The sequence below is a fragment of the Protopterus annectens genome, chromosome 4.part0 (genome assembly GCF_019279795.1).
Source record: "Protopterus annectens isolate FY-2018-M chromosome 4.part0, PAN1.0, whole genome shotgun sequence".
Lineage (NCBI taxonomy): Eukaryota > Metazoa > Chordata > Ceratodontiformes > Protopteridae > Protopterus > Protopterus annectens.
This window is the reverse complement of record NC_056733.1, coordinates 1,219,878,910-1,219,900,382: the sequence shown is the minus strand read 5'-3', so window position 1 is coordinate 1,219,900,382 and position 21,473 is coordinate 1,219,878,910. Positions and strand designations below refer to the sequence as shown.

Here is a 21,473-nt window from a genome sequence, read left to right as displayed (position 1 = left end):
ACTGCAGTTGCATGTCTATCGGACATCTACATTTATGGTAGGTACAAAACTGTACTTTTTGTGGACTACCATCGATGTGGTAATTCATGGGAACTGGGTTTTTTCCAAAGGGGATGACTACACATGTTTTGGCATTGAGCTTAAGGCCATGGTACTGACACCAGTCGCTGGTCTCAGTGAGGCCTTTCTGTAGGATGTCAACATCCCTTGGGGAGTTAATAATGGCTCCCAACTTGCAATTGTCTGTGAACTTTGTCAGCCAGAGTCCTTTTGTTTTGACCTGGACCTCTGAGAAGTAGATACCAAACAGAAGAGGACCCAGGACTGATTCCTGTGGGACTCCACTCATGACTGGTCAGCAGTCTGACTTGGAGTCGGCTACTTTCACACTGTGAGTCAGTTTGCAACCCACCTAGTGATACTCAGGTTGATGCCTAGCTTACTGAGATTTTCTGTGATTCCTGAGTGCGGAATGGTATCCGAGGCCTTGGCCAGATCAAGGTAGGTTGTATGAACCACCTTGCCTTCATCCACAGCTCTGATGACTGACTCAAAGAAGTCGACCAAGTTGAGCAGGCATGATCTACCCTTCCCAAAACCAAACTGTGTGGGATCCAGAGTTTGGAGATTCCCCTATATCCTTGTTTATTAGGTCCATGATGATGTGTTTCATTGCTTTGCATATCAGACTTCTCAGGCTAATGGGGCGATAGTTCCCTGGGTCTGTAGTTGCTCTTCCTGTGTGGAGAGGTATGACTGTAGCAGTGCGTCATTTGGAAGAGACAAAGCCTGAGGTGGGGCTGTGATTTAACAGGGCACACAGGTGAGGTCCCAGTTCACTCTGTAGTTCATGTAGAACACAGCCAGGGATATTGTCAGGTCCCATAGAAGCTGTATTCTTGGCTTTGGACGGTGCTGTTTTAACCTATGCAGCAGTAATACTGCAAGCCTGGCAAATCTACTGGTATTGTGATTGGTCCTGGGGGGGGGGGGGTGATTTGGTCCTGGGGTTCAGTATAGGAGGTACCATTGTTCAGTAGCTCAGATCAAATCTAGGTATTGCCATGAAGATTCTTTGCATAACTATAGAAGGCCTTGTGGTTGTCTTCACTATTTGCTGCAATTCTGTTTTCATAGCTAGCTTTAGAGGATTTGATGAGGGGTCTCAACTTTTTGTTGAGGCTGATAAGGGAGTTTTTCCAGTCTTGGGACTTGCTTATTCGGCATCAGTTTCCTCCTCCTGTTGTACAGTTTGTTTATAGCAGGGGACCAGCAGACTGGATTCTTTCTTTTGGAGGAGAGCATCTTGGTTCTGTTGGGTATGGTGAGATCCATGCATTTGTGTATGTGTTCGTATAGTGCATTGGTGTATGATTCGGCAGTCCTGCAGCTATTTTCTATTTGGATGGTTACCATGAAGTTAGCCACCTCTGTTTTTAGGAGCCCAAAGTTAGCTGTAGAGAAGTTTTTCATGGTGATTACCTTTGTGGGGGGAGGGGGAGATGTGGATTTCCAAGGTGATTATTTTGTGGTTGGATCTATCCAGGGAGGAGTTTGACTATTGCTGTAGGGCACAGGTTCCCAGACTGTGTGCTGCGGCGTCCTGGAGAGCAGCAACTTCCTTACAGGGTGCCGCGAAGCTTAGCAACTGATTGCAGGTAATTGAATGCCTGTATGAGTGTGTGTGTGTCTGTCTGCATGTGTGAGTGAATGCATGCATGAAAGCAAAAGAGTCTGTGTGTGTATGAGAGAGATCGGGAGAGAGAGCTTGATGTGTTTGAGAATGCAGGAATGAATGAAAAAGTGTGTGTACGTACACGCGCGTGATTGGGAGAGTGAGAGCGATGTGTGAGTGAATGCAGGAATGAATGAAGAAGTGGCTATGTATGTGTGTGAGATAGGGAGAGTGAGGGCGATGTGTGAGTGAATGCAGGAATGAATGAAGTGGCTGTGTGTGTGTGTGAGAGATCGGGAGAGTGAGCGATGTGTTAGTGAATGCAGGAATGAATGAAGAAGTGGGTGTGTGTGGGTGAGAGATCGGGTGAGTGAAAGCGGATGTGTGAGTGAAAGCAGGTGTTATTGAGGAAGTGGCTGGCTGTGTGTCAAAATCGGGAGAGTGAGAGCAATGTGTGAATAAATGCAGGTATGAATGAAGTGGCTGCGTGTGTGTGTGATTGAATGTCCAGATTTTTGCCTCATATTTTTGGTGTGTTCCTCCTAAAATCTGTAGTTTTCTGGCAAATAGTTGAGGATTGAATTCATTAAATAATGACAAACATTTGAGTTTAACACTCCACATTCTTCAGAGAATTCATGCTAATGCAAAACCTATTATTCTGTCAACTTTCTAAGTTTGTAAGAGCAATATTTAAAATCTGTCTGTATTTGTCCCCCCATCTTTTTAGTCTTTGTCCAGATTTTTTTGCTCTAAAAATCTGGACAAAGCCTAAAATGATTGGGGGGGGCAAAAAGGGACAGATTTGAAATATTGCTCTTACAAACTTAGAAAGTTGATTAAATAATAGATGATGTTAAATTGTCTATCTCACCTTCATTCTTGCTGGATGGGTTCGGAGCCGACCTCTGCTCTGACTCGGCCACTCTAAAAGCTCGAGAGTTGGTTCCACCGGCTCGAGGCCCCTTATATCCCACAATGCTAGGCGTGAATTACCTCAGATCTCGTTTGCCGCTACAGCGATCGAGGTGTTGTTTTTCTACCGGCTTCAGGTCAGTTGTATTAGATCAGTTTTATAACTGTTTGTTTAAACCCCTTTTAGCTTAGCTTTTTCTTCTTTAACTATAGTGTAGTGGATTTTTATCCTTTCTACCCTTATCCAGCCCCTTTCCCACAAGAACTGATAAGTTCTTTCCTTAGGCCTTCGGGCCCTTCCATCCCTAATAGTGGTGTGTATGTGTTTTTTGTAGGGATTTATTTTATATATAAACTAACTAATTTCTTTAGCTTTTAGTTTAATTTACCTTTTTCTGATAGTGTAATCGGTGTGTGTGTGTTTTGTGTGGTGGTTACACTTCGGTTCCTTGAAAATGTCCAAGGATTCAAAGGTCTCAGGCTTCAAGAAGTGTGACTCGTGCTGTCAGAAAATGTCTCTGACAGACGGTCACACTTCTTGTGTGTACTGCCGGGGACCTTTACACCTGCAGGACTCTTGTGCTGTATGCCATGGCTTCAGCCCTAGAGTCCTTCAGGAAAGAAAGAACAAACTCATCCTAAGGGGTTTGCTCAAGCCTGAAGGTTCCCTAACTGCTTCCTCGGGAAAACCTTCCAAGGCTTCTAAGACCTCGACTCCAGTTTCTGAGTCGAGGCCTAAGGCTTCGAAGCCTACTGCTACATCGGCTCCGGCTGGAGCCGATGAGTCTTTGACTACAGCTTCTGTGGTTCCCTCGGCTCCGGCTGGAGCCGAGGTATTGGAAATTCCTGGGTCGGCTCCGATCAGACCGTCGGAGCCGACATCTAGAAAGAGGTCTAGGTCACCCTCCCTTGGCTCCGTTCATTCGGCTCCAGCGTCTCCCTTGCTGTCTGAACGGAGCCATAGGTCTCACTCCTCTAGGTCATCGAGGCTTTCAGATCATGACCTTCAGAGGGTAGTGAGTCGACTTCTAAAGTCCGAGGCACTGGCCCAAATGCTTCAGAGTCCGACTCATCAGTCGATGCCTCAACCTTTCCCTCTAAATATTCCTCCTCCGACTCCTTTGAGCTCGGAGCCGGGGCGTCTCGGAACCGAGACTGTGGTAGCATCGGAACCGATACACTTGTCTTCGGTTCCGTCGTCGGCTCCGATTTCTTCCTTTGAAGAATCTTGGCGCCGGACTTCCCTCGTCGGCTCCGAGGGGGTGAGTGGCATCGGACCCTTGTCCGACCCCGCTCTCCCTCTCGGTGCTTCGGCGCTGGTGAGTTCGGCTCCGACATCGGCCTCGGAGCCATCTCTGTCGGTGCCGAGGGAGGCTCTCAGCTTCTCGGAGCGGGGAACTCTGGCTCTGCCTGACGGGGGTGCATTCGAGGTCATGCGGAGTGTGTTGGAACCTGGTTCAACTCCACAGTCGGCTCCGTCTGCCCCTCCCTCTTCGTTGCCTCAGGTGATGTCTACTCTCTCCCTCATCCCTGACCGCAGAGAGCCAACTCTTCAAGAATCCCCTGTGGGGATTTCATCCTCTTCCGAGGCCTCTCCTGATTTGGCAGGGGAGCCCCCTAGGAAGAGAAAGTGTAAGAGGAAACACATAGACTCACCTGAGTCTGTCACCTCTGACACAGATTTAGAGGATTCCGAGGGTTCCCCCCGTTCCCCTTCTGAAGATGTCTCCTTTGCAGACATTCTAGAGATCCTCAAGCAGAGGGGAAATTGGCCAGCCCTTAACCCTTCGGAGGATGAATCTGTGTATCTTGAGGCGTTTGGCTCTCGCCCTTCCACCTCCTGGGTGTCCCCCCCCCCTTTGACCCCCTCATGCAGGTGGTAGCAAAGAAAGCCTGGACGGCTCCTGACTCAGTGGACCCTACCCCCAGGAGACCTTCTAAATTTATAACAGCACCCACTGATAAACAATTTCTGACCAAAGGAGTTACTGTGGATGCTATGGTGGTAGCTGCTGCCACCAAGAAGGAACTAGCTGATCCTTCAGTGCCTGTCCATCCCCTAACAAGGAATCTAGGTCTATGGACAGGTACGGGAAGCGGATGTTTTCGTCAGCGACCTTTGCAATGCGTTCGCTGAACTACTTATGCCATTTCACTGCCTCCAGAGAGACTTGATCAAGGAAGCGAGTGAGATGTTGAAGGATCCTACAGCTGCAGGTTTTCAGGACAAGATGAACGCCCAGCTGACTACCCTGAATTCTATAGCTAACTCCTCCATGCCTCCTTTCATATGCGGCTGATGGAGCGAGTGGAGCCGCAGGGACAGGTGTAGCCTTACCGGCATGCCTGGATGCGACTATGCAATTTCGCGGACCCTTTAAAACGCCTTTCACTAATTCCCGCTTGATGGATCATCTCTTTGGTCCTCAAGTGAAAGAAACCTTGACTAGGTGCGAGACGGATGGCAAAACTTTGTCTGCCGCCTGAGTCCGCTTTTTCTACTCCTTCTAGACCTTACCCCAAAGGCCAGAAAAGTGGGAAAATGTGGTTCCGTAAACAATCTCAAGGGAATTTGCCTGACGACTGAGTCGGTTCCCTCCAGAGGCAGAGGAGGGAACAATAATGGTAGACGCCGCCCAGAGGCAGAGGGGTCCAGAACCAGGGCAATCGAGAAACCTTTTCCGATAAGCCCTTTCAGCATCCCTGAGGTGTTGCCCGACTGTCCACCTTCGGAGGCAGTCGGGAAGATTGTCACTGTACCCAGAAGCCTGGCTATCCCTAACTCAAGACAAGTGGGTACAGTCCATCATTTCCGAAGGCTATTCCATTCTCTTCGCTCGCATTCCAAACCAATCAAAAATCCCTGCCAGATGTTCCACCCAAAGGGATCTTGCAGCTTTGAAATTTCAAAGCTGCTTGCAAAATAGCAATTCAGCCAGTTCCAGCAGACCAGCAAGGATCCGGAATCTACTCCAGGTTCTTTTAGTTCCAAAGAAAACGGGACTGGAGACCAATTTTGGATCTCAGTATCTTGAACAAGTCAGTCAAGAAAACAAGATTTCGGATGGTCACGCTACAGTCCATCCTTCCCCTATTGGGAAAGGAAAACTGGATGTGCTCTATAGATCTTCGGACGCGTACTATCATAAAAATGAACAGACGCTCCAGAAGATTCCTCCGCTTCAGGCTGGGAACCAGTCATTTTCAATTCAGAGCCCTGCCCTTTGGACTCACCACTGCCCCCCGGGTGTTTACCAAATGCATGGCAGTGGTAGCTTCTCACCTGAGACGTCAAGGATTCCAGGTGTTTCCATATTTGGACGACTGGCTCCTCACAGCTCCCACCAAGCATCTTCTTCTAATGGCCAGAGACTACACCTTTCGCATTTGTCAAAAGTTAGGCATCTCAGTAAATTGCGAAAAGTCTGTTTTGTCGTCTTGTCGTGCTATTACCTTCATAGGCGCAATTCTAGACACAGTCAGCATGTCTGCGAGACTAACAGATCAGAGAATAACAGACATACGCAAACTGGTCTCGCTTCTCTTCAGCAACAACAGAGCCAAAGCCAGGTTAGTTCTGAAAGTATTAGGGATTATGGCAGCTGCCATTCCTCTGCTTCCATTAGCCAGATTCCACATGAGAATCCTTCAATGGATGCTCTTCACACAATGGTCATACCAACAACTTCCGATGTCTCACACCATTATGATTACGCAAACATGCAAGAATCATCTTCTGTGGTGGATGTCTTCCCCTCAGCTCTTCTTGGGAAGACCCTTTGTTCCTTCCCCTCCGGTTGCTATTCTGACAACGGACGCCTCCCTGATCGGGTGGGGGGGCATTATCAGGGCAGAACTGTCCAGGGCATATGGCAACCAGACGAATGCCACTTGCATATAAATGTTCTAGAGATGAGAGCAGTGCTTTTAGCGTTGCAAGCCCTTCAAGACTCTCTTCCCTTGGAACGATAGCAATCCAGACGGACAATATGTCTGTAGTGTGGTATATCAACAAACAAGGCGGAACCAGGTCCTATCCCCTATGTCGAGAAGCACTCAGACTGTGGCAATGGGCGATTTCTTCTCAGCGTTTTCTGATAGCAACGCACATCCCCTGGAAGTCCAATCAAATCGCGGACAAGTTGAGCAGGGCTATCCTCATGCCTCACGAGTGGTCTCTGAAAGATTCTATTGCGAGAAAATTTTTCTCAAGTGGGGTCAGCCTTGCTGCGACCTTTTCGCTACTCCCCAAAACAGCAAGTGCAGAGATTATTTCACCCTATTCCCGTTACCAGGCCAGCCCAGCAGAGACGCTCTAGTCCAAGTTTGGCCCCGGGGACTTCTGTATGCATTTCCTCCCTTCCCACTAATCTCTCAAGTGATACAGAAAGCTATCGCTCAGAAGGCCTCATTGATCCTCATTGCTCCTTACTGGCCTCGACAGGTTTGGTTCCCCTTTCTACATCAATTTCTGTTGGAGCAACCTTGGCATCTGGACCTAGTTCCAGATCTTTTGATCCATCAGTCGGGTCAGTTACATCGCTCCTCCCTCTCTGAACCTCACTGCTTGGTTCCTCCAGTTCCTACCCTAGCCAGGCTTCCTCAAATATCTCACACTGTTCGAGATATTTTAATAGCTTCACATAAATCTTCCACTTGGAAAATTTATCTTAGTAAGTGGAAACGTTTTGCCTATTGGGCTCAAGGAAAGGATTTAGATCCTTTCACTGCTCCCATCCATATGGTTCTTGATTTTCTAGCTGAACTCTTTCATGCAGGTTCATCTCCTTCTACTCTCAAAGTTCAATTGGCAGCTATATCTAACTTTCATGTAGGCATTTCAGAGTCTGCCATCATGTCCCACAAGCTTTGCAAAGCCTTTTTGAAGGGAGTTTTTCTTCTCAGACCTCCTATAAGAAATCCTCCTCCTCCTTGGAACCTTAATTTAGTGCTCAGCTCTTTGATTCTTCCCCCTTTCGAACCTGCAGCTTCCTGTTCATTAAAATTGCTATCATGGAAGACTCTCTTTCTGGTAGCTATTACTTCAGCTAGAAGAGTTTCAGAACTTCATGCACTCAGCTGTCGACCTCCTTATCTGTTGTTCCATAAGGACAGGGTATCCTACGAACCAACCCGTCCTTTTTACCTAAAATAGCCTCGTCTAACCTAAATCAAAGCATTGACCTCCTGTGTTTTTCCAGAATATTCTAATAGGTCTGAACAAAAATTGCATTGGCTTGATGTTCATCGTCAGTTAAGGTACTATTTGGATAGAACCAAACAATTCAGAAAATCTGACCAGCTGTTTGTCTCTTATGCAGAAGGCAGAAAGGGACTTTCTGTTTCCAAGGTATCACTATCTAGATGGCTAACATCTCTAATTTCCATTGTTTATGAAATTAGACACCAAAAGCTGCCTAACAAACCTAAAGCCCATTCCACCAGAGCTTTGGCTACTTCTATAGCCTTCCAAGACAGACTGCCTATTGACACCATTTGTGCAGCGGCTACTTGGGCTACTCCTCACACTTTCATTTCACATTATAAGTTGGATTTAGCTTCTAGGCATAGAGCTAACTTTGGTTCCACTGTTCTCAAGAGTCTGTTCCGTTAGGCCACCCAGGACAAGGTGCTAGGGACGCGGTCCCATCCAGCAAGAATGAAGGCGAGATAGACAACTTAACATATAGAAGTTATGTTCTTACCATAACGTTCCATGTTAGTTGTCTTCTTCTCGCCTTCTTTCTTGCGTCCCACCCTCCTTCCCCCTGGCCTGGACAGACCTAGAGGAGTTTGATTGTGACCTCTCTTTCTACCACCTCTTTGCTATAGGCGTATGCTCTGCTGTGCATATTTTCCTAGATCAGGCTTAGGTCACCTTTCTCTTCCCCTTTGTTTATAGAGGTGGACTCTCTTCCAGTTTTTCTGGTTGTATTATTAGCTGGGCCTAGCTCACAAACGAGATCTGAGGTAATTCACGCCTAGCATTGTGGGATATAAGGGGGCCTTGAGCCGGTGGAACCAACTCTCTAGCTTTTAGAGTGGCCGAGTCGGAGCCGAGGTCGGCTCCGAACCCATCCAGCAAGAAAGAAGGCGAGAAGAAGACAACTAACATGGAACGTTATGGTAAGAACATAACTTCTATTTCTTCGTGTTACACTGTTGCAGTCATCACATTTGGGTTATCTGCCTGCAGGTAGCCCTCAGTCAGCTTGAATACCAGAGTCTTGGGATTTCTGCATCGGATGCTGTCGCTTCTTCCTTGACGTCAGGACATCACGGGTGTAAAACATGCAGCTGACACCATTACATCAGCTTTTCTTGACGTGCAGTGTCTGAAGCAGAAGCAGTTTGCAAGTGCCAGTCAGCCACCTCCTGAAATTTTCATTTTTCGAGTTTCAGGCCTGAAGTCTTCTAAAAGATAAGTAACCCATTGGGGATCTTTTTTTCTTGCTCTAACCAATGTCAGAAAAAGTTAATTGTCTTGCCTGTGGAAAGCAAATACCTCTCAGAGATTTTCATTCTTACTACATCACCTGTTTAGGCCCAGACCATGATGTTCCTCGCTGTCGGTTTTGTGCCTTGTTCAACTCCCGAACTGTTTGTCTGGTTATTTTTGTTGCTAAATTCTTCTGCTCTCATTCTCCATATTCCAAAATGGCTTCAATAAGCCATCCGACTACCGATCTTCCAAAAAAAGTAAGGATAAAGGCAGAGGCAGACCGTGTCTGTCGGTACTCAGTGAGGCGTTTTCGCAGCCCCTGATACCCGCTTCTACAGATTCGCAGGCCTCTACTGAGACCCATTTGGAGTCCGGTATGCTGCGAGATGTTTCTTCGACTATGGAACCTGCAGATGTCTCTACCTTGGATGGGTCCGGAGCCGCTGTGCAGGTACCGGCTTCTGAGGGTGTATTCAGGCCTTCTGATTTTCATATTAAACTGACGACTTTGTTTCAATCCAAAAATACCAAATTTCTCCGGTCCAGAGTTCGCACTACACCTGGGAAACCGACCAAAGTGCTTTCTCAGGCCCACATGCCTCAGAAACAAATGCTTAGAATGGCTGAAGATCTTATTAATTTAATTAGAGGAAGCCAGCTTTCCCCCTCAAAAAGACCAAGAACTGATTTTTCTTCTGATTCTTCAGATCATGAGTCTGTTGACTCTGTTCCTTCTGATTACCAGGACTTACCCTTATCTACCTCTGAGGATTCTGATGCAGAGGATTCCATTCCATCTGCTTCCCCACCAGAAGATTTATCTTTTGGTGAAACCCTGCATACCCTTAGAGAGCATTTCCGCTGGGAGTGCCAGGACTACCCACAGTCCAAAAAGAGATTTGGGGAATTTTTAAACTTGCCTCAGCACAGTCCTCTAGCTATCCCTCCTGTTCTGGAAATCGTAGATGATGTCTTCTTAGAATCCAGCCTTACCCCTGATACTTTGCCTCCAGCTCCCAGGAAACCTTGACAGGTACTACAGAGTACCTGACTCCCACAAATTCCTCTTTAAGAATCCTACTGCGGATCCAGAGACCATTTCCCACGGACCTACAGGCATTAAGGCTACAACAGCCAGAAACCCTACCCCTTCAGATAGGGACTCTAGGGCTCTAGACACATAGGGTAAGAAGGTATACACCTCTGCTACTCTTGCCATCTGCGCTTTAAATTGCCAGTTTCATGTGTTAAAGTATCAGCAACATATTATGGAGCAAATTACATAGAAAATGTTGTTGATTCCTGATTGTTCAGGACATAAAGATTTACAAGAGTTAATACATTCTGCTAACCAAGTTGGAAAACATACTTTGCAATGTGATTCTGATGCGTTAGAAGCATCTTGCAGGGCTGCTGTCACTGGGTCTGTTCTTAGAAGGCATGCTTGGCTTAAGGAACAAATCTTGCCAGACTGTGTCAAAGCAAAATTACTAGATGCACCATTAAACCAAGAATGTCTGTTTGGCAATAAAACAGAAGTCGCCCTCAAAAAGATGAAGGAAAAAGCTAAATCTATGCAAACTGTATGCAGCCACCTAGATTCAGTAGGCATTGGCCTTCTAAAAAATGGTCCTTTCCAGTTCCTCCCAGACCTTTTCAGTCCAAACCCAGGGGCAGCAGACCACCAAGTTTACAGTCTCAGGTTATACAGAGATCTAAGCAATGGAGTGCTCCCACCTCTAAAACAGGTAGTATAGTAGTAAGCCAGCATCCTATGGTAAAATCTCACAATGACTTATCCTTAACTCTTCCAAGCCTTGCCCAAGTACTTGCACCCTTAGGAGGAAAACTTAACTTGCATGCAAAAAACTGGGAGTACATCACCCAGGACAGATGGGTCTCGAACATTGTAAACCAGGGATACAGATTCTACTTCCACTCGCTGCCAACCCCAAGCTGGTGGCCCGACCTCCCCCCAAACCAGTTGGCAGAGGCCCAAAAGCAAATACTTTCTCTTCTCAGTATTGAGGCTATTTAACCTGCCCCAGCAGAGCAAAGGGAGATAAGGTTTTTACTCCAGACTGTTTCTGGTACCCAGAAAAGAAAACTTTTGGTGCCCTATCCTGGATCTGCCTATTCTCAACACCTTCCTGGTGGTTCCAAGGTTCAACATGCTTACTCTCCAACAGCTGCTTCCTATGCTAGCCAAGGACTCCTGGCTAGCCACCCTAGACTTAAAAGAAGCTTATCTGCACATCATCATAAGGGAGTCTTGCAAGAAATATCTGTTTCAGAGCAGGGTCTATGCACTGTCTGTTCTCTGCACTTCACTTCGGCTGATCTGCTGCACCCAGGGTATTCACAAAATGCCTAGCTCTAGCCATGGCGTATTGCAGGCCAAGAAAAATTCAAATTTACCCATACTTGGATGATTGCCTGATTCAGGTGGACAGTCAGGAATTGCTACTCCAGCACCTGGCATTTGTAATGAGACTTCTAACTTCACTGGAGTACACCATCAATGCAAAGAAATTACATCAGGTACCTAGCCAACAGATTGTATTCCTGGGAGCAAGCTTGAACACAGCTTCCTAGATGTCATTTCTCACTCCAGAAAAACAAGTTTATTTGACAAACTACTTCAATCTACTGGTCACCAAAACCCAGCTATCTGCACAAAAAATACTGCAAGCCCTAGGGTTCATGGCCTCTTGCATTCTACTAATTCCTTGTGCAAGACTGCATATGAGGAAACTTCAGTGGTGCTTAAAAAGTATCTGATGTCAACATTCTCAATACCTGGAAACAATGATTCCTATCATTCCTTGTCTAAGGGCAGAGTTCCTTTGGTTGGAAGAGGCCTGCTACCACAACAAAGGTCTCCTTTTCACTCAACTCCCTGCCGCCCAAACCGTAACAGATGCATCAGACTAATGCATGGGGGGCTCACATGGCAGGACAATGTATTCAAGGCAAATGGAGCCCAAAGCAAATACACCTGCATATCAATCAAAAGTAAATGTTAGCTGTACAGAATGCTCTGACAGCCTTCAAATGCCTTATTCTTCCAGGGCAACTATTGATAAAGACAGACACTACAGTTATGTGGTACATAAACAAGCAGGAGGGAACCCATTTCTATCCCCTCTGCAGGTTAGCCATGGCTCTGTGGAACACAGCCTTGAGCAATCAAGTACACCTGCAAGCTCAGTTCCTGCCAGGCAAACTAAATTCATTGGCAGACGACTTATAGGTTCATAGGTAGGTCCTAGGCTATCAGCCCAAGGGCCTACGTAAGCCTAGCCAACAGGGTTCCCTCGCTTACGCCACCCAAGAAAGTTATTTTCCTGTGCCACTGTCGAGCAGAGACACAGACGTGATCCCCGGGGTGTATTTCCTATTTCCCATCCACTCATCAAGAATTTTCTTGAAGAGTGCTAATGAAGAACTTTGCTTGACATAGATGGGGTAGCCTGTTCCAGAGTATGGGAAGTATCTGTGACAGGAATCTATCCCTCCAGCATGTCCTGTTTATTCAGGGCAGAAATCTAATGGACCCACTTAAGTGGAATCTGGAACCCAAATCATTCAAGTTTCTGATCCACAGGTGTGTGTGTGGGGGGGGCACCAGAGGTGAACCTATTTGTTTCCCCTCAGAACTATCATTTGAGCAAATATTGCACCAGAACTTCCCCACAGCCAAGCATGGAAAATGGATGCCCTATCCTTTACATGGGAAAACCTCTAAATCTATGCTTTCCCCCTCTTCACCTCCTCTTGAAGGTTCTACTAAAGATCAAACAGGACAAGTCAATTACAATCCTGATTGCACCAGACTGGCCACTCCAGCACTGGTACCCACTTTTGCGCAGTCTGACAGTACTGCCACCATGGCACCTGCCTCAGACCCCCCTCCCTGCTGTCCCAGCAGGAGGGCCATATTTTGCATCCTCAGCTACAAACCCTGAACCTAGCAGCCTGGCTCATCCCCTGAACTCATCACCAGCAACCATCGGTAAACAGGTGCTGGATGTCATCCTTGAGGCAAGGAGGCCTAGTACTAGAAAATCCTATTCAGAAAATTGGAAAAGATACTGTTCTTGGAGCCATTCTCAAGGAATGGACACAGCTGTGCCCAGCTTACCTCATATACTAGAATACTTAACAGAAATGCTCCACAAAGGCCTATCCTTCTCTTCAGTTAAGATTTATGCCTCTGCCATCTCGGCTCATTATAATACTGTGCCACCCCTCTTCTCTCATCCCCTGGTCAAACAGTTCCTGAGAAGAGCCAAAAATTTAAGACCCCCCCCCCCCCCCAGGAGAGCTCCCACTCCAGCCTGGGACCTTAACTTTGTATTGGAAAAACTCACGCTTCCACCCTTTGAACCTGCTGCTTCAGCAGAGTTAAAGTTCCTGTCCTGGATAACAGCTTTACTTCTAGCCATCACTTCAGCTAGAAGAGTGTCTGAATTGCAGGCCCTTATGGCCGTGGAACCCTTCATTATCTTCCATGCGGACAGGGTTTCCCTCAGGAATAACCCATCATTTATTCCCAAAGTAGTATCTAGTGTGGCTTTAAACCAATCCATTCATTTGCCAACCTTTTTCCCTAATCCTCAGAATAAAAGAGAAAGGATCCTGCACTCCCTGGACATGCACAGACAGCTTAGGTTCTATCTGAACAGGGCTAAACCTTTCAGAAAATCTGACCAGCTGCTAGTCAGCTTTGCTACAGGAGCAGAGGGCAAGGCCATCTCAAAGCAAACCATTTCTAAGTGGGTAGCACACTGCATCAATTTCTGCTACAAACACCATGGGAAACCTACCCCACAGGGGATCAGAACGCATTCCACTAGGGCTACATCAACCTCTACAGCATTTCTCTGGGTAGCCCCTACCAGAGACATCCTGGAAGCTGCAACCTGGAGCTCTGTGCACACCTTCACCAAGCATTACCACTTACCTATCTTTTCTAAATCTAGAGCTGGATTTGCTACAGCAGCCTTACAGGGCCTACTTGCCAGCCCTAATGCTTCTTGTCTGCCTCCACCCATCCTCAGCTTTGGCAATCAATCCAAATGTGATGACTGCAACAGTGAAGCACGAAGAACATAGTACAGTTGTGTACACTTACCATAAATGTAGATGTACAGTTGTATTCACTGTTGCAGTCCTGGTCACCCTACCTCCAGCCCCCCCCTGACTTCTGTATACTTCTACCTATTCTTTGTTTAGCCATTTCTTATAACATTGGTATTTACTTTCTACTGGGGGTTTTCCACACCATGTAATTGCTTCATATTGTGGGGGCTCCTGACATCTGGGGCAAGACAAACTGATGTAATGGCGTTAGCTGCATGTTTTATACCCTTGACATCATGGAAGAAGCGACAGCATCCGACGCAGAAATCCCAAGACTCTGGTATTCAGGCCGACTGAGGACTGCCTGCAGGCAGATAACCCGAATGTGATGACTGCAACAGTGAATACACTCGAACATCTGCATTTATGGTAAGTGTACACAACTGTACTGTTTTGCATTAGCATGAATTCTCTGAAGGATGTGGAGTCTTAAACTCAAATGTTTGTCATTATTTAATGACTTCAATCCTCAACTATTTGCCAGAAAGGTACAGATTTTAGGAGGAGCACACCAAAAATGAGGCAAAATTCTGAACATTCTGCTAAAATCTGTACAGTTGAGAGGTGTGAATCACATACACACACACACAGCCACTTCCTCATTCTTACCTGCATTCATTCACACACACAGCCACTTCCTCATTCATACCTGCATTCACTCACACATCGCTGTTGCTCTCCTGATCTCACACTTACACACAGCCACTTCTTCATTCATTCATTCCTGCATTCACTCGCACTCATCGCAAACTAATAAGTTTAACTGCAAAATAAACCACAAACTGTTTGTGGTTTGTTTTGCAGCTAAGCTTGTTAGTTTGTGTCGCCCCTGTGAGGAAGCTGTGGCTCTCCAGGGCGCCGTACCGCACACTTTGGGAACCCCTGAAATATGCACTTTATACATGCAGTGGGGGGGGGGGGGGCTTGGGAAAACCTGGATTCGACAAGGGAGCCAAGAATCAAAAATGTTTGGGAACCACTGGTGTAGCGCAGTGGTCGCCTATGTTAGTAATGACCAGGTCAAGGATGTTGTTACCTTTAGTGGGGGTAGGAACGAGCTTGTCCAGGGCATTGGAGTTAATGAATTCCATGAAACGTTGGGCAAACATACTGGTACATGAGTAGTTTTCCCAGTTAATGGAGGGGTAGTTGAAGTCACCCAGTATGTGAGTGTTAGCTTGGACCCTAATATTCTCCAGGTTGCTTAGGAATGTGGAGTGTAGTCTTGGGACATGGTTGGGGACCTATAACAAGCTACGACCTGAGTCTCTGTCTTAACCAATGTTAGCTGCACCTGAAGTATCTCTGATGCGTTATGGTGGGCAGCCAGTCTAAAGGTGTACGCATCCTTTATGAATATGGAAACACCACCACCATTGGAGCTTTGGTCCAAGTTCTGGGGCTGAAAGGTTTGGAATGAGTTGTAGCCTGGTAGTGCAGGGGTGCTTTCTGTTTCCTTGAACCAGGTCTCTGTTACAGCACAAATGTCGAAGTTCTCCATTTTAAGGAGTGCTTCAAGCGAGTGCATTTTGAGATTTCGACTTCTAGCGATGAGCAGCATGACCCTCAGATTGCATTTGTTTGTAGCTGTTATGCAGATAATTTGGTCTTTGGAACACCGCCTAAAAAAGGCACTATATGGGTGGTAAGTGCCTTGGACGGTATCCATAAGCCCTGACAAATGCAGGCCATCTCTGGCAAAACATTGAGGTCTGTCAGTCATGTCATCCCAGGCAGATAGATACTGGATCCCCTTAGAATAACACCAGAAACTTAGCCAATTGTTGAAGCCAGCCATTTTCTGCTTGTACTGTGGTAACATTCTTGGTGATGGTCGAATGCTGCTCAGGGCTAGGGTCATACCTGCCTGGGCTACATAGTAGGACGAGAACTCCTCCATGTCTCTTTTCTTGTAGTCCAGGTAGATATGTCTCTGGTCATTCACACCTACATGTACAATAAGAGTCATATTTGTACCTGTTGTTGAGGGACCTGAGTGTGTGTGTGTTATATTGCAGATCCTGGCACCTGACAGGCAGTGATTGTTAGTTTCTCCTTATTCAACCTAGTGAGTGGGACATCAGTGTGCCTCACTATCGAGTCACCTATGACTAGTGTGTTGGGCATGCTGTTTTGCCTTAGGGGCTTTGGTTGAGTGGCACACTTAGGAGAGTTGTGTCTCGTGATGAGTGTTGTGGTGGTCAAGTGCGTTTGTGCCTTGGAGGTCTCTGCTGTTTGGGTAGATTTTTTATTGAGAGCCTCCGCGAAGGTGGGTGTGTGGTTTGTGTTTTTTTTGTGAAGGCAGTGCTGGTGTGTGTTCTGGAGGGCTGTGTGTTCCATGTGGTGTGGTGCAAGTGTTGACCACCTCCTCTTGACCAGCTATTCCGGTCTTGGCTGGAGATTGCGTGGCTTCCAGTTTGGATATATAACTGCATCTCTCGCAAGTCTGAGTGTTGAGAGGTAAGAGGAGAGAGTTGTTGGTGTACTTGAGGCAGTTGTTACATTGGCTCAGGATGCCCAAGTTCACCAGGTTAATAGGAGAAAGCACAGGGAACTGATCTTTAAACATGCCTGGAGGGGTGGGCATTAATAAGTACAAGCTCAAACCAAAGGTAATTTTATGAATGGGCAGTGGTATTGAAGGCTAAGTGCAATAATTTCCCTGAGGTAGAAAGATCTGCCTTGTATGTATGCCATGTTTTAGTATTTTGATTAAGAACTTTACAGCGTAAGTTCAGATGTGACACCTGCCCTTTCCGACATGCAACCCAGATTTATTTGTTGTGTATCACTGTGCCCTTAGTCCTTTGAGGACATTTTTGTGTCAGATGCTGTACTTCATCATGTGTAAGAAAATCCTTTGTAGTGATTTAATTTGAAGTTTCAACTTTTGTAGGAAGGAAGATGCCAAAGACGGTGACATTGAAAAAGAGGCAGCTATGGAAGCTGAAATCAAAGCTGCTCGAGAGAGAGCCGTGGTCCCCTTGGAAACTCGAATGAAACAGTTCAAAGACATGTTACTAGAAAGAGGGGTAAGAAAACTGGTTTTACAGTTAAAGCAGTTTAAAATTTTCCATGGTGTTTTTTGTAGTAAGTACTTTGTACACTTTACAAAGAATACACAAGTATTTGGTAATTTTGGGGGTATGCTGACACATTGTATCATATGCAGGGGAGAGTGATTGTTAATCATTCACAGTTTTTTGTGTTGGTTGAAGTATTGGTTTGCCAACCCCCTCCCCCTTTCAGCCTTATTTTGTAGCCCATGTGGGTTGAGTTGTTTCATCATGCTTGCTTATCTTCCTTGCAACTAAACAATTTAGCTGCGACTTGCATAAGGCAGTAATTTGAAAGTGCATGTTCTTTGTCTATATCTTATCCATGAAGAAGCTAATGAAAGATTTTAGAATGGGCAGATTGATTAATATTTTCTTCTTCCAAGTTTACTTTCACTTGCATGTGGTTCCACTAGAGCACTCTAGATGCCCTGTCTTGCAGTGAGTAACTTGCTTAATGGAGTTATGCAGGCATGGGTTGCAGTTGCTTTTGTCAAGTGTTCAAGTAATCGACCATGAAGGGGAAGGTGTGCTTTTGGTCAAACATTTAAACATTCAAATTCTGTTTGGATGGATGTACACTATTTCAGGCTGTTTGCCCTTTTGTTGAGTTAATATATTATAAATGAGGTGGTTTGAGGGGCAAATTTCTCCCATATTAATTGATTGTATTTTAATTTATATGTAGCTTGGTGTGCTTTTGGTTGGTGAGGGTTAGTTTTTTGCTAATGCGCCTTTAGGGAATGTTTTATGTTTGTCGGGGAATGCTGTTTATTACTTAATGCACAATTCTTAACATAATGATCTTTTTGCTGTTTTTTTGATTGGTTGAGATTTTCAGTATTTGATTAATAATAAAATAATTGGGCAAATAATCTCTTCTGTAGGCATCAGGATTTTGTTCCACTGTATTTCCTGAAGAAAATGATATGCTCAGTCTTATAGGAGTAGTGTAGTGTAGTTGCCCCCAACCTATTCATTGCAAATAATGCACCTTACCTGTCAGCTGAGCGGAGTTGCCACTTTCAGACTTCACTTCCTTGTTGGCCATTTCAGGGGGTGGCACTTCATTAGATGTGCATCTTTTCCTCTCTTACACCTATTGTGAAAATGTACATCGTATGAATTTTAGGATTATGTGCTAGATGGGAAAAAGTAATCTGCCCAAGTATATGGCTTACTACTGTTTTAAGTATTTTTTTTTTCAATTGGAATAAATGATGATGGTGCAGATATTCAACTACAGCCACTCTTTTGTCATCTCCTTGTGCAGTGTTGTACCTAGTCTATCAGATATGCTTCCTGATGATTCCCCCACACACCCACTGTTCACTCCCTTGAAATGTTCATGCAGGTTGTAATATTGTATCGAAAGCATGGTGTCATAGGACAGTGTAGATAGCTATGAGGCTAGTGACAAGTCCTCGCTCTTAATTTGTGAAGTTTTTGCAGCCCCTCCTGGGAAGCTATTTTTCTCCTTAATGATTAATTCTTCCTTGCCCAGCACTGGAAATTATTTACAGTTACATTTGTTAGCCAAGTACTACCAGTGTTTTGTAGGTATGTCCGCGTTGTCTGCGTCCTGCATGTGGTAGGCTGTGTGTTTGAATGATGGTTAATTCAAATATAGATTCCTCTCCTTCCACTTACCAGCTATTTTCTTCCATCTCATCCTGAGAATTTGATCATTCATCCAATGTTTTCACTCCTTATATCAGGTCTGTCACAGAATTTGTGGATTCATCTACATATTGTCCATATTTTTTCCACTGAAGAACTTTCATGTTGGAAGTTTTTTCAGCTGATGCAGTCCTGACTAGATTGGCTTACAGTGGGCAGAGCTTTCTTTACAGCATCTTTAGTGAACAATGGGGAATCACATTTTACTGTAACTGATCACTGGCCGAGTCATGAAGAGTCTTCTGCTCCGCATCTGCTATTGGTGGTGAGTATCTTGTGTTACCTATGTGCATAAGAGTTTTTTTAGGTATTCTAGCTCTGATAGTGAGACAGCTTAATCTTCTAGGGGAAAAATGTTCAGATTATGGAATTGATTAAGAGGAGTTTGCACTGGTAGTAGTGTCCGTTAAAACTAATTTTTCCTGTGTTAAACCATTTTGAGGAAAGGTTCACTTCTTTGCACCTTTTAATGGTGGGGGGGGGGTGCATATCTCATCTGCACCTCCTGTTACTTAAATCTATTATCTCAAGGATTGCTTTCTCTTCTGATTAAGAGAAATTCGCTAAGAAACTACTGTCCAGAATTATAATATGTAAGCACTTCAGTATGAAACTTGTATCATTTCTAATATCACATGAGTGTGTGCTGATCCTGAGTTCACTAGTTTGTAGGTGGTTACTAGGCTAATGACCACAAGGGCCTTTTTAAGTCTAGCCTTGCAGCCCAAATCTCTAACAAGTTCTGATACCCTTGATGAGTATATGCAGGGACTTGGAGATGAAACCTTTACAAGCAGGGGGTTGGGAGATGAAACATTTACAGGCAGGTGCCTGTAACCATTAGAGACATAGGTGGTTTCTGTTTACAAAATCCAGGAATCTCTGTGCCTGCAGGTTTGATGTTGTATATGATTCCTGGTTAATGGTGAGGCAGTTAGTCACCTATGAATGCGGTGTTGGGTTGGATGGTGAGTGTTTCCAGTAAGTTTAAATGCATGGTATGGGTTTCCTAGGTCATAGAAGGGAGGCTGTAGCTTGCAAGGAAGTGGCATGAGATTTTGCCTATGGTGATTTGAATGTGGAGAAGCTCAAGTGCATTGTCCTGTTTGACCAGCCTTGAGGTATAGTTATTTTTTTATGTAAATTGAGACTCCTCCACCTTTTGTCCCTGTCTTGTTTAGTAGCTGGTCTAAATGTGTGGAAGGAATTGTAGCCTTGCACTTCTTGTGTGCTGTCCACGGCTTTAAACACATCTCAGTGACTGCACCAATGCCAGCATACTTCAAGGTGAGCAGAGTTTGTAGGGAGTAGATTTTTTTTTTTGTTTTGTTTTTTGTTTTTTTTTTGTTTTTTTGACTCCTAGCATTGAGAAACAGCACTTTTAGATTTTCTTGGGTTTGATTTGCTATGTCGGCAGTACTTTGGCATTGCCTAAAAAAGGCACTGTGGAGGAAGACAGTGTTTTAGCCAGTATTCAAAAGCCTAGAGGAAAGAAGTGCATACCATCCCTGGCAAAGCAGCGTGGTCTGTAGACCATCTCTTGCCATGCTGACAAATATTGCATCCCCTTAGAATGACACCAGAAAGTAAGTAAAATATTAAAGTCCGTCATCTTTTGTTTCTGTTGTTACCTCAGCCTTAGAGAAGGTAAAATGTTGCTCATTGCTAGGCTTATACCAGCCTGGGACACGTGTTCTGAGAGCTCCATGATCTTTTACTTCATGTAGTCTAGGGAGGTACATCTCATGTTATTTACACTTGCATGGACTATGACTTAGTCATACTGGTAATTGTGGTCCAGTGACCTGAGTGCATGCGTAATGTGGTTGATTCTGGCCACAATAAGCAACTGACTGTGGCTTTCTCATTACTCGGCCTGGTGAGAAGGACAGTCAGTGTGGCTCACAATGGAGTTTCCATTGACCAGAATGTTGGATTGTGTGGTGGCTTTTTCTCCTGGCTTAGAAGTAGAAGCTCCATGGGATGTGGTAGTTTGCATTGATTTGGGCTTAGTTTGAAAGAGTGCATTCAAGGCTGCTGTGAGGGTATTTGTTGTGTACTTTTATCTAGGAAGGCTACATTTAAGTACCTCAGCATATGTGGGTCAATGTGCCTGCTTTGAACTGTGCATGATGGGTGCAGCGTGTGTGCTGCTTGACAGCCTGATTGAGATCAGGGTGCTTTTATGTGACAGCTTTGCCTCCAGTGGCATTGTGTAAATACATGTCTCGCATACCAAATCATTTTGAGAATAAACTGGCTGTCAGTAAACGTGATGCAGTTTCTAAAGGTAAACAGCAAAAACCAACAGGATAAAACAAGGTAACCAAAAAAATCAAAAAGAGAATGGCATACCACATCACTTGGCTTGACACCAGGTGTAATGTTTAAAAGAAGTCGAGTTTAAGGGCTTTCATTCCATTCAATTCATACAGAAACGTCTTCAAAAACATCTTTAAAAACAAAGTAGTAACTGTTCTGGTGGTTTATCTAACCTTAAAGGTTTAAAGTGATAGTACTTACAAAACAAGCATCAAAACATATATAAAAAATGCAATAA

General features: G+C 45.1%; 1 protein-coding gene across 1 annotated transcript in view; it reads left to right on the top strand.

Annotated features, from left to right (window-relative positions):
• The window catches only part of TCERG1 (transcription elongation regulator 1), a 2,274,660-nt gene that overhangs the window by 1,000,794 nt on the left and 1,252,393 nt on the right, over window positions 1-21,473 (top strand). The window contains exon 10 of the mRNA XM_044069876.1: window positions 17,074-17,209. Within this exon, the coding sequence (XP_043925811.1) occupies window positions 17,074-17,209 (136 nt within the window). The remainder of the gene's footprint in view (window positions 1-17,073; window positions 17,210-21,473) is intronic.